This window comes from Mytilus galloprovincialis, chromosome 13 (genome assembly GCF_965363235.1).
Source record: "Mytilus galloprovincialis chromosome 13, xbMytGall1.hap1.1, whole genome shotgun sequence".
NCBI lineage: Eukaryota > Metazoa > Mollusca > Bivalvia > Mytilida > Mytilidae > Mytilus > Mytilus galloprovincialis.
Genome location: NC_134850.1, coordinates 73,434,640 through 73,446,948, shown reverse-complemented (window position 1 = coordinate 73,446,948; position 12,309 = coordinate 73,434,640). Strand labels below are relative to the sequence as shown.

The window sequence follows — 12,309 nt, the reverse complement described above, 5'->3', positions numbered from 1 at the left end:
CCATGGACAGAATTCTACACTTGTTGGTTGTATTAGTGTGTAGCAGTAATTATAGATGATAGTATTTGTATTCTGTTATAGATATGTCCCCCATGTGGCAGATGATCCCTCAATGGACAGAATTCTACACTTGTTGGTTGTATTAGTGTGTAGCAGTAATTATAGATGATAGTATTTGTATTCTGTTATAGATATGTCCCCCATGTGGCAGATGATCCCTCAATGGACAGAATTCTACACTTGTTGGTTGTATTAGTGTGTAGCAGTAATTATAGATGATAGTATTTGTATTCTGTTATAGATATGTACCCCATGTGGCAGATGATCCCTCTATGAACAGAATTCTACACTTGTTGGTTGTATTAGTGTGTAGCAGTAATTATAGATGATAGTATTTGTATTCTGTTATAGATATGTACTCCATGTGGCAGACGATCCCTCCATGGACAGAATTCTACACTTGTTGGTTGTATTAGTGTGTAGCAGTAATTATAGATGATAGTATTTGTATTCTGTTATAGATATGTACCCCATGTGGCAGACGATCCCTCCATGGACAGAATTCTACACTTGTTGGTTGTATTAGTGTGTAGCAGTAATTATAGATGATAGTATTTGTATTCTGTTATAGATATGTACCCCATGTGGCAGACGATCCCTCCATGGACAGAATTCTGCACTTGTTGGTTGTATTAGTGTGTAGCAGTAATTATAGATGATAGTATTTGTATTCTGTTATAGATATGTACCCCATGTGGCAGATGATCCCTCAATGGACAGAATTCTACACTTGTTGGTTGTATTAGTGTGTAGCAGTAATTATAGATGATAGTATTTGTATTCTGTTATAGATATGTCCCCCATGTGGCAGATGATCCCTCCATGGACAGAATTCTACACTTGTTGGTTGTATTAGTGTGTAGCAGTAATTATAGATGATAGTATTTGTATTCTGTTATAGATATGTACCCCATGTGGCAGATGATCCCTCTATGAACAGAATTCTACACTTGTTGGTTGTATTAGTGTGTAGCAGTAATTATAGATGATAGTATTTGTATTCTGTTATAGATATGTACTCCATGTGGCAGATGATCCCTCAATGGACAGAATTCTACACTTGTTGGTTGTATTAGTGTGTAGCAGTAATTATAGATGTTAGTATTTGTATTCTGTTATAGATATGTACTCCATGTGGCAGACGATCCCTCCATGGACAGAATTCTGCACTTGTTGGTTGTATTAGTGTGTAGCAGTAATTATAGATGTTAGTATTTGTATTCTGTTATAGATATGTACTCCATGTGGCAGATGATCCCTCAATGGACAGAATTCTACACTTGTTGGTTGTATTAGTGTGTAGCAGTAATTATAGATGATAGTATTTGTATTCTGTTATAGATATGTACTCCATGTGGCAGACGATCCCTCCATGGACAGAATTCTACACTTGTTGGTTGTATTAGTGTGTAGCAGTAATTATAGATGATAGTATTTGTATTCTGTTATAGATATGTACCCCATGTGGCAGACGATCCCTCCATGGACAGAATTCTACACTTGTTGGTTGTATTAGTGTGTAGCAGTAATTATAGATGATAGTATTTGTATTCTGTTATAGATATGTACCCCATGTGGCAGACGATCCCTCCATGGACAGAATTCTACACTTGTTGGTTGTATTAGTGTGTAGCAGTAATTATAGATGATAGTATTTGTATTCTGTTATAGATATGTCCCCCATGTGGCAGACGATCCCTCCATGGACAGAATTCTACACTTGTTGGTTGTATTAGTGTGTAGCAGTAATTATAGATGATAGTATTTGTATTCTGTTATAGATATGTACCCCATGTGGCAGACGATCCCTCCATGGACAGAATTCTACACTTGTTGGTTGTATTAGTGTGTAGCAGTAATTATATTGGAAACCCTTACTTGATCGCTAAACTAGTAGAAGTTATCTTTGTGATGAACCCTGCCGTACAACCTCGGAGTCAGAGTCTCAACGAGAAATTTTTAATGCATCCATTAGCTTTACAACATTTAGTTCCAGCTCTTATGAACTTTTATACAGGTTTGTTACAGTAAATTCACAAGTTATTGCAACGTTTTTATTATCGGAAAAATGTGACCGGGTTATATTAGCAATAATTTAAACTAGCATTATTAATTTTTTGTATACAAATCAAACAGGATTTTTCTCAATATCGCAAAAATTAAAATCGCATTATAGTCTTAAATGACAAAATTGCAATAATAAATGCTTGCAATAATTTTTGAATTTACAGTATTTTCATCCTCACTTGTAACACAATAATATTTTGACATGTTTGTCCATTTAGCCTCTTGTTAGTCTTTTAATCTTTGTAGACACTGTAGACCCCCCCCCCTTTCTTTTGGGGTGAAAAATTTGGTTGATTATATAGGGAATCACTGAAGCATGACTGAAACAGGGCCCTCCTTATATCAGTTAGTGGGCCCCCTTATGAAAAGTTCTTGATCCACGACTGCATAAGTAGAGTTTTAAAGCTATTTCATATTTAGAAATACAAGGTAAAAGTCGAAAGATTTAGCATGAATTGAGTTTGTAGACTTTTAAAGCGTCTCAGCTGTCTGTCTTTCATCTTTATGTAATAAAATTCAAATTGAGCATTTATTTTTCATTAGTTATGATCCTTGGTCAGTCAGAGAGATCATAGGTCAAAAGGTTATGCTACACAATACACCATATACATAGAATTTGACAAAAATATTAAAATGAGCTTTACCCTTCTTTGAATTCTGTTATTGAATAAGCATTATCCAAGAATGAAATTTATGGCAACTTTATTTTTGTTACAAATAGTAAATCAGTAGTGACCCTAAGTTAATTTCTATTAAACTTTTGATTTAAATTTTTCAGATATTGAATCCACAGGAGCTAGCAGTGAATTCTATGATAAGTTTGCTATAAGATATCATCTAAGTATTATTCTAAAAGTAATGTGGACAATACCAGCCCATCAGAACAGAATGATAGAGGAAGCCAAGTAAGTTGGGTTTTTTGTCTTCTGTTTAGGATGGTTACTGTGGATTCATTTATTTTCGTGGGTATCAATTTTCGTGGATAGAGAAAAAAAGACGTTTCGTGGTATACGTAAATTCGTGGATCGCTGATTACAAAAAAAAATTCAGATACGTAATTCGTGGAATTCATTTTGATTTAGGAGATCATATAACCTCCTTGGTTTGATCAATAATAAAACAAACAAAAAAGAAGGAATTCATTGAAAAAGTTTTGAATTATCAAAATCCGCGCTTGGTCATTCTAGGTTAAAGTGTTCATTGATAACTGCTATTACAATAATGGACAGTGACAACTAATTATTTGTTTGTTTTACAATTTATAAATTCTTGTCGGAATTCTATAAGGCATTCAAAACTTTATGATTGAAAGCTCATTTCCCTAATCACGATATAATAAACAGTCATGTGTAACTGTAAGTATAAGGTGTGAAAATAAATGTTCCTGTCATAAACAATATTACCTACGGGCAATATCCCCGTACTTAATCCTATTGATTTTAAATCACTAGTAAACCAAACTATGACACGGTAATTAACAACTTGCAGTTATTTTCCCTGAACAGTGTTAATCAATTTTAGAAAGTAAATTATCACTGATATTCGATATATTTATTATTGATTTAATTAAAATACTTGTATCTTCTTTCAATAAAAAACACGTGTTATGTTAACGTTACAATGTTTATCGTTAGTCAACACTATACTAGAACTGCATAACATATAAACCGGAAATAAACACATTTCTCGGGATTATTCTTCGTTGAATTCTTAAATTCGTGGTTCGCTGTGACCCACGAAACCCACAAAAATTGGTATATCACGAATAAAAATGAATCCACAGTAATTGTTTCATTTATATTTTGTTTACCACACATTTTATATCACTAGTGTGTCAAGCAATATATTACTTTGTGATTATGTGAGTTATGTGGAACCACTACTGATACGTCAATGATAATTAGTACGCTGTTTAACATTTGGTATGCTGATTGATATTTAGCATGCAGTTGTATATCAATTACAAGCCTCATTTCCATAAAGATTACATAACCACTCTTCTCATCATGATTCATTGACCTTAACACTTTGCATAGTTTGCATATTTTACATGTTAAAGTTTGTGTTAGGGTCAGTTTAAAGAGAACTACTTATGATAGTCAATGGTATTTGGTAGGCAGTTGTATCAACATTGGTATATTTCCTTTCCACAAGATATTTAGTCTTGCACCTTCAGTCTTGACTGTTTTGCATAATGTTCATCTTACAATTTTTTAAACATTGCTTATTATTGTCGAGCCTTCGAAAAAGCTAGAGATAGCAAACCTGCATTCTGTCGTCGTCATTTGAATAACTTTCTTAAACTATCCTGGATTTGTGTCAAACTTAGATAGAAGCTTGTTAATGACCAAAAGCTAGTATCAGAAGAAAATTTTGTTCAAATTTCCTTCCTGTTTTTTTATATTTTACTTATAAATGGACTTAGTTTCTCTTCCAGATAACATAACATACAGTCTGCAGTTAAGTTTTTGAAACATTTATTAGATTCATAAATTATCCTGGATTTTTACCAAACTTGAACAGAAGCTTCTAACAATCAAAAGATAGTATCTATACACCTTTTTATTAACATTTTTCTTCTTTTTTGTTAAGCCTGCGACTAACAGCAAAAGAAGGCGAGACACTGGGTTCGCCGAACCCTTAAAAATTTTAATGAATTCATTTCACGATAGGTAAATCATTTGTGAAATTTGTTAACGTGTTTACGTTTTATTTTTAGGAAAGGCAAATCATTCGTAAAGTTTGTTAACATGTTAATGAATGATACAACATTTTTATTGGATGAAAGTTTGGACTGTTTAAAACGTATTCATGAAATTCAAGAGGCATTAGAAAATACAGAAGAATGGGAGAAACAGTCAAGGGTAAGATAGTAGTAATATTATTTAGTAAATTCAAGAGGCATTAGAAAATACAGAAGAATGGGAGAAACAGTCAAGGGTAAGAAAGTAGTAATATTATTTAGTAAATTCAAGAGGCATTAGAAAATACAGACGAATGGGAGAAACAATCAAGGGTAAGAAAGTAGTAATATTATTTAGTAAATTCAAGAGGCATTAGAAAATACAGAAGAATGGGAGAAACAGTCAAGGGTAAGAAAGTAGTAATATTATTTAGTAAATTCAAGAGGCATTAGAAAATACAGAAGAATGGGAGAAACAGTCAAGGGTAAGATAGTAGTAATATTATTTAGTAAATTCAAGAGGCATTAGAAAATACAGAAGAATGGGAGAAACAGTCGAGGGTAAGATAGTAGTAATATTATTTAGTAAATTCAAGAGGCATTAGAAAATACAGAAGAATGGGAGAAACAGTCAAGGGTAAGATAGTAGTAATATTATTTAGTAAATTCAAGAGGCATTAGAAAATACAGAAGAATGGGAGAAACAGTCAAGGGTAAGAAAGTAGTAATATTATTTAGTAAATTCAAGAGGCATTAGAAAATACAGACGAATGGGAGAAACAATCAAGGGTAAGAAAGTAGTAATATTATTTAGTAAATTCAAGAGGCATTAGAAAATACAGAAGAATGGGAGAAACAGTCAAGGGTAAGAAAGTAGTAATATTATTTAGTAAATTCAAGAGGCATTAGAAAATACAGAAGAATGGGAGAAACAGTCAAGGGTAAGAAAGTAGTAATATTATTTAGTAAATTCAAGAGGCATTAGAAAATACAGAAGAATGGGAGAAACAGTCAAGGGTAAGAAAGTAGTAATATTATTTAGTAAATTCAAGAGGCATTAGAAAATACAGAAGAATGGGAGAAACAGTCAAGGGTAAGATAGTAGTAATATTATTTAGTAAATTCAAGAGGCATTAGAAAATACAGAAGAATGGGAGAAACAGTCAAGGGTAAGAAAGTAGTAATATTATTTAGTAAATTCAAGAGGCATTAGAAAATACAGACGAATGGGAGAAACAATCAAGGGTAAGAAAGTAGTAATACTATTTAGTAAATTCAAGAGGCATTAGAAAATACAGAAGAATGGGAGAAACAGTCGAGGGTAAGATAGTAGTAATATTATTTAGTAAATTCAAGAGGCATTAGAAAATACAGAAGAATGGGAGAAACAGTCAAGGGTAAGAAAGTAGTAATATTATTTAGTAAATTCAAGAGGCATTAGAAAATACAGAAGAATGGGAGAAACAGTCAAGGGTAAGAAAGTAGTAATATTATTTAGTAAATTCAAGAGGCATTAGAAAATACAGTAGAATGGGAGAAACAGTCAAGGGTAAGAAAGTAGTAATACTATTTAGTAAAAAGGAAATAACCAGTTATGACTCACAGTATATTGTTGAATTATTTTGTCTGAGCTTAATGTCCGGCTGGCTCAAATACATTATGGAAGCCCTGACTGATTTATAATTAACTGTTGAATTATTTGTCTAATTATATCTTCAGGGCAAGTGAGAAACAGTATAGTTATTGGTAGTGTCCACTTTATATAAGGAGCCACAAATGGGATACTTTTTTTTGTCATCTGTACCACACTTTATGTTAAATCACAATTATGTTAAAAACAGATATCAACTAAAATTTCAAACTTTCTTATCAATTATATGAAGATATGAATCTGCTATTATTTTTTGACTGGGTGATTTTAGGCCTAACCCATCAAAAAAAACCATTGTGCTTATGTGGCAGATGAAACATGTCTTCCTTGAAAAACTTGTGTATTATTTTACACATTTACCATTGATTCAAGAAAGAGACATATAAAACTCAGAATTTACATTTATACCTTAATGTCAGCTTTATATTTGAATTGATCTTCAATTTCTAGATTTTATATCAGGTTGGGTCAATTATGTCTATGATGCACAGGAAAAAACTAGGGAGATGGTTGCTAAGATAAGAGTTTTCATGGATTTTGTATTTCAGGAGCAGCAACAATCACGACAACGACAACTAGCTATGGATGAGAAACAATGTCGATCTTACCTCACCCTGGCCACAGAAACAGTTGATATGTTCCACTATCTTACACAGAAAATCATTGGTCCTTTTCTGGACTCAGTAAGTCTTGATTAAATCTTACCATCTTTTTAATACATGGGTTGTTAAAAATGGGTGCTCCTGTTGTTAATTTTTTTAATGTTAAACTTTTTTGCTTGGTAAGCGATAAAAGCTCCTTGGAGTCTCTAATTTAAAGGAGTTGTGTAGGTTCTTTTAAGGACTCATTCAGTGTTTTATTGAATTAACAAATAAAAAGATGGGAGTTCTATTTCAATTTATGATCATTTTACTAATTCCAGCATCTAGATGCCATACATCTATACATCTGTTGTCGAATGTTTTATTAACATTTCTCTATATTGTGATGTAGTATTGACAAATGTGTTTTATTTCAACCACCTTTCTAATTTTAGCATTTAGGGGACAGACTGGCAGCTATGTTAAATTTTAACCTTCAACAGCTATGTGGGTCAAAGTGTAAAAATTTAAAGGTGAAAAACCCAGAAAAATATGGATGGGAACCTAAGAAACTGCTGGATAGTTTAACCGATATATATCTACATTTAGACTGTGATGATTTTGCTAAAACTATAGCTAATGATGAGGTAAGGAATAATCAGGAAATCTATAATTGTTTGTTGACATTTACAAGGGACTGATCGGTCATATGGAGTTAGTACCTATTTCTTGTAATAAAATGACATATATGCAGCTAGTTAGCTAGCTAGCTAGCTAGAGGAATACATACATAAAGACAAAGTAATTCTAATAATAAAATGACACAATCTTTATAGAGGAAAGACAAAGTAATTCTGATTAAACCTGAAAGGGGAAATTATATACTTATGTACTTTAGGTGTTCACTAAGTGCCCTCTGAGAATACCAACAACCAAGTATATATATATAAAACATTGCTGACATAACTTATCTTTGGATAATTTATAGAATTTCATATTTTTGGAATTTCTGTAAATTCACTAAAAAATGTACCAAGATATAGGATAAATAAGTTTTTTCTATCGCTAGACACAAAAGGCCTTAGTAAGATCATGTTCTGAAATGTCATTTATTTCATATGTATCATAACGGAGGCATTTTATAATGAGTGGATCTGCTTTGGTATAGATCTAACAAACTTGATATATTTTGTATTTTAGAGGTCCTATAAAAAGGAATTGTTTGATGATGCAATAGGTAGAATGAGGAGAGCCAGGATTAAGACAGAACAAGAGATTGATAAATTCCGTAAACTACAAGATAAAGTGGAAGAATTGGTCAGGGATAAAAACTTAGCAGAAACGGACTATGGAGAAATTCCTGAAGAATTCAAAGGTAATATTTTGTTAGTTGCATCTACTTTGGACATCAAGGCCTAATTGATGTAGTGTGTTTCTATACACATTGATTTTGCATTTCCCTGTCTGTTTTTTGTGTCCTGCATCATGAGAAGTTGTGGTTTTAAGTTTTTCACCATGAATTCATCATTGCTTCAACATTTAACTTAATTTACATGGTTTACAAAACAAACAAATAAAACAAATCTTTTCATCACGGGTTGAAATTTTAAAAATATATGGCTTATTAGGTTTAAGATATTTCAAGTTATATAGATATACATTCAGTTTTGTTAGTTACAATTTTGTTACATACATATATCAGATCAATATATATATTTTCAGATCCTTTAATGGATACCTTATTAGATGACAGATAGATTTATTGTATCATCTGTATATATTTTCAGATCCTTTAATGGACACGTTACTAGATGACCCTGTGATATTACCTAGTGGAACAGTCATGGAAAAGTCCATTATAATGAGGCATTTATTAAACTCACAGACCGACCCTTTCAATAGACAGCCCCTCACTGAGGATGAATTAAAACCAGGTATGGAAACATAAATTACCCTTGACATTTAGAATAGATCATTCCATCCAAATGGATTATAACCTGTATGTTAACATTAGAGACTTTGAATTCACACTACTGAAAAGTTTAATAAGATCAAGTTTCAAAAAGGCCAAATGAAGTTAGAAGTTGAAGAGCATTAAGGTCCAAAAATTACAGCTTAGGTAATCTACTGCTGAGGTAGAAAATATTTATTGGAAGAACTGAATTTGTAATAGTAGAGAAAATCTAATATCTTAAGTGAACCTTAAATAACAGTTAAATATATATGTTTGTTTATAGCTACAGATCTCAAGAAGAAAATTCAACAATGGAAGATTGAGAAAAGGAAACGTTAGAATGAATGGAATGTTTGTAATGGATGAATCGTCATGGATGTTTGTCAGAAAAACTTGTCCATGTATATGTGAAGTATATGGACTATCTCAAAGATTATACTTTTAGTCATAATTTACAGCTGTATGTACCATCTCAAAGATGGTTCTTGACTAAAATAAATCATTTATTTTGTAAATGTGGATGGATTTTATGACAGATCAATTTTCTCTGATTTGTAAAAACAATGAGTATTTAAAACCATAATATTGTAGCTGCAAGTTGGAGTTACTTTTTATCATAAGATGTCAAAATTTATCTTGGTAGCATTTATTTTACTGGAAAAAAGATTTCATTTAGCATTTGAATTGTCATAATAAGAAAATAGTTCAAAATTGTTAATCTGAATCTAATTATTTCTGAAATGTTTGTCTTAATGTTAAGTGTTAGAAGAAGAAAATACAATAGTGAATAAAGAAATTAAGGGCTACAAAACCAGTGAACGTAAATAGAAAAATAGATTTTGGATGGTTTTATGAAATTCAGTTATTCAAGGATGACCCTAAAAACCCAATCACTGATATGCCACTTCAAATGTTATCAAGATGTTTGTTCTTTAAGATAATCTTAGATGTGATTTATGTAATAAGTCCTATGACCTTTATTCTTGCTGTCTAATGGGATTTAAATCTGATTCAAGTACAGACTTTATGTCCAAGCTTCATTAACAAGGATTAAAAAATCACAGTTCTACTTTCTGTTTAATATACACCTTCAGAAATTTCATTGCATTTGGTTGATGTAATAATAACCAGAACAGAAAGTAGAAAGGAGTGTTGTCAGATCCTGTTAGCTAAACATGGACACAAGATCAGTATTGTAATCAGATTGATGATGTATTGAATGTTCCTTCACATGTAAATGTTATTTATCTATTTAAGAGAACATTGGAGCTATAAAATAGCTATTGTTTGCATTAAGCTCTTAGTTTGTTCCCTTTTCTTTGACTCCTTATGGTGTCAATGTGCAATCTGGTTTGTAGCTGTTTAGCTGTGTTATTAATAAGATATGAATCATTCAAAAGATTTGTTGTGCAAATAAGAATTAAAAACATGGTTTTCCTTGGATTAGGGCATTTGTGGATTTCCAAGCGAAAAGTATGAAGCCTTTGAAGTAAACAATTTCAATACCTATTTCCTTTTGTTTACTTAACCTGGCAACACAGGTTGTGAGTTCAAACCCTGTTCTCGGAATATGTGATAGAGTAAGGTCTTAATTGACTAAGAGCCAGTGAGTTAAATAGAAATACCTAAACGTTTTTCATTAAAATATCTGTTTAAAAGATAAGAATTTCTAATTTAAGAATATACTTATAAATTATATAAATAATTATGTCCGGGATTATTCACATTGGGCATACAACAGTTGTTTTGTCACGGTCTGTTCTCATACGGGACACGAATATAAAGGGAATCCAATATTGGATTGTTCTCAATTTATAACGAGTGATATTTGTAGACATTATCAAGAAGGGCCTGAATTTTCCAATAAGAAAATCTTACTAGCACAATAATTATAGATAAGAATTACATTTATGATCATTCTATTTTGCTGTATTGTGATACAAACTTTAAGGAGTGTTTATAAAGGCATTTTAATGTATATGAATGAACGTGGAATATATTTGTGTGAATATGTGTGTTAATATGCTCAGTTTTGGTTTCCTTTTTCTTTATTGCATAGAAATTGTATAAGTTTGATACTATATATATATATATACATTTGGTCAATATGTCTGTGTTATTAAAAACAAATATACAGGAGTAAAAGAAAATAATGATAAACATTCTCCCATTGTCTGCACATTATAACATTAACCAGTGCACACAATCACTTGTTGATCAAGTGGCATACACATTGGCATGTGTGGCATTGAAGTCCAATACTACAAGCTAGGGAAAATCATTTTTATGCCCCACCTACGATAGTAGAGGGGAATTATGTTTTCTGGTCTGTACCTCCGTTCGTCCGTCCGTCTGTGCGTCCGTTCGTCCGTCCGCTTCAGGTTAAAGTTTTTGGTCAAGGTAGTTTTTGAAGAAGTTGAAGTCTAATCAACTTGAAACTTAGCACACATGTTCCCTATGATATGAGCTTTCTAATTTTAATTCCAAATTAAAGTTTTGACCCTAATTTCACGGTCCACTGAACGTAGAAAATGATAGTGCAAGTGGGGCATCCGTGTACTTGGGACACATTCTTGTTTTCTCTGAATCTACTTGCAAACTTTAACAATTTCGTTTTGATCAAATGAAAAATATGGCACAAAAATATGTTTTGAATTAGATTGCCTAATTTTAAAAAAAATATCCTTTAAGCAACATTGAGACATATTTTGAAACTATTTTGGGATTGATGAAAAATATTTGCATACGATCCTCATTGAATGTTGGGCAGTTTTAAATATAATATATTTGTTCTCATTGAATTCTGATATTTATTTACATGGTTTCAAGTCTCATAAATTAGATGTGTACACATCTTTTTTATTTACTTACATTATGTGATTTAAAACTATGTACCAGCAACAGAGATGTTTGACTTAATAAAATATTACAGTTTCTTTAAGTTATTTTCATTTTTCTACCTTATATCCCATATCTATGCTTAATTAACTGCCATGTGAAACATGACAGAACCTTGACATATTGATATATAAAGTAAATAACAAAAGTAAAAAATACAGAACTCTGAGGAAAATTCAAATGGAAAGTCTTTAATCTAATGGAAAAATCGAAAGTTCATTCACATCAAAAGAATGGATAACAACTGTCATAATCCTGATTTTGTACAGGCATTTTCTTATGTATAAAAATGGTGTATTACACCTGGTTTTGTAGCTAGCTAAATCTCTGACTTGCATGACAGTCGATGTGTTAACAAAACAAACAGACATGGTGGGTAAAAATGTCAAAAGCGTTCTTTTGGCCTCATAAACAT

General features: G+C 31.7%; 1 protein-coding gene across 3 annotated transcripts in view; it reads left to right on the top strand.

Annotated features, from left to right (window-relative positions):
* LOC143056964 (ubiquitin conjugation factor E4 B-like) overlaps nt 1-11,932 on the top strand; it is a 52,328-nt gene extending 40,396 nt beyond the window's left edge. For 2 of the 3 annotated variants that reach the window (XM_076230175.1, XM_076230176.1), the window contains 8 exons: nt 1,842-2,077; nt 2,906-3,032; nt 4,847-4,991; nt 7,010-7,144; nt 7,498-7,689; nt 8,243-8,417; nt 8,830-8,976; nt 9,280-11,932. In XM_076230175.1, the coding sequence (XP_076086290.1) occupies nt 1,842-2,077; nt 2,906-3,032; nt 4,847-4,991; nt 7,010-7,144; nt 7,498-7,689; nt 8,243-8,417; nt 8,830-8,976; nt 9,280-9,335 (1,213 nt within the window). In that variant the 3' untranslated portion in view covers nt 9,336-11,932. Of the gene's footprint in view, nt 1-1,841; nt 2,078-2,905; nt 3,033-4,846; nt 4,992-7,009; nt 7,145-7,497; nt 7,690-8,242; nt 8,418-8,764; nt 8,977-9,279 lie in introns of those variants that run through there. The other variant, XM_076230177.1, reaches the window with a different exon arrangement.
* Nucleotides 11,933-12,309: the final 377 nt, after the last annotated feature.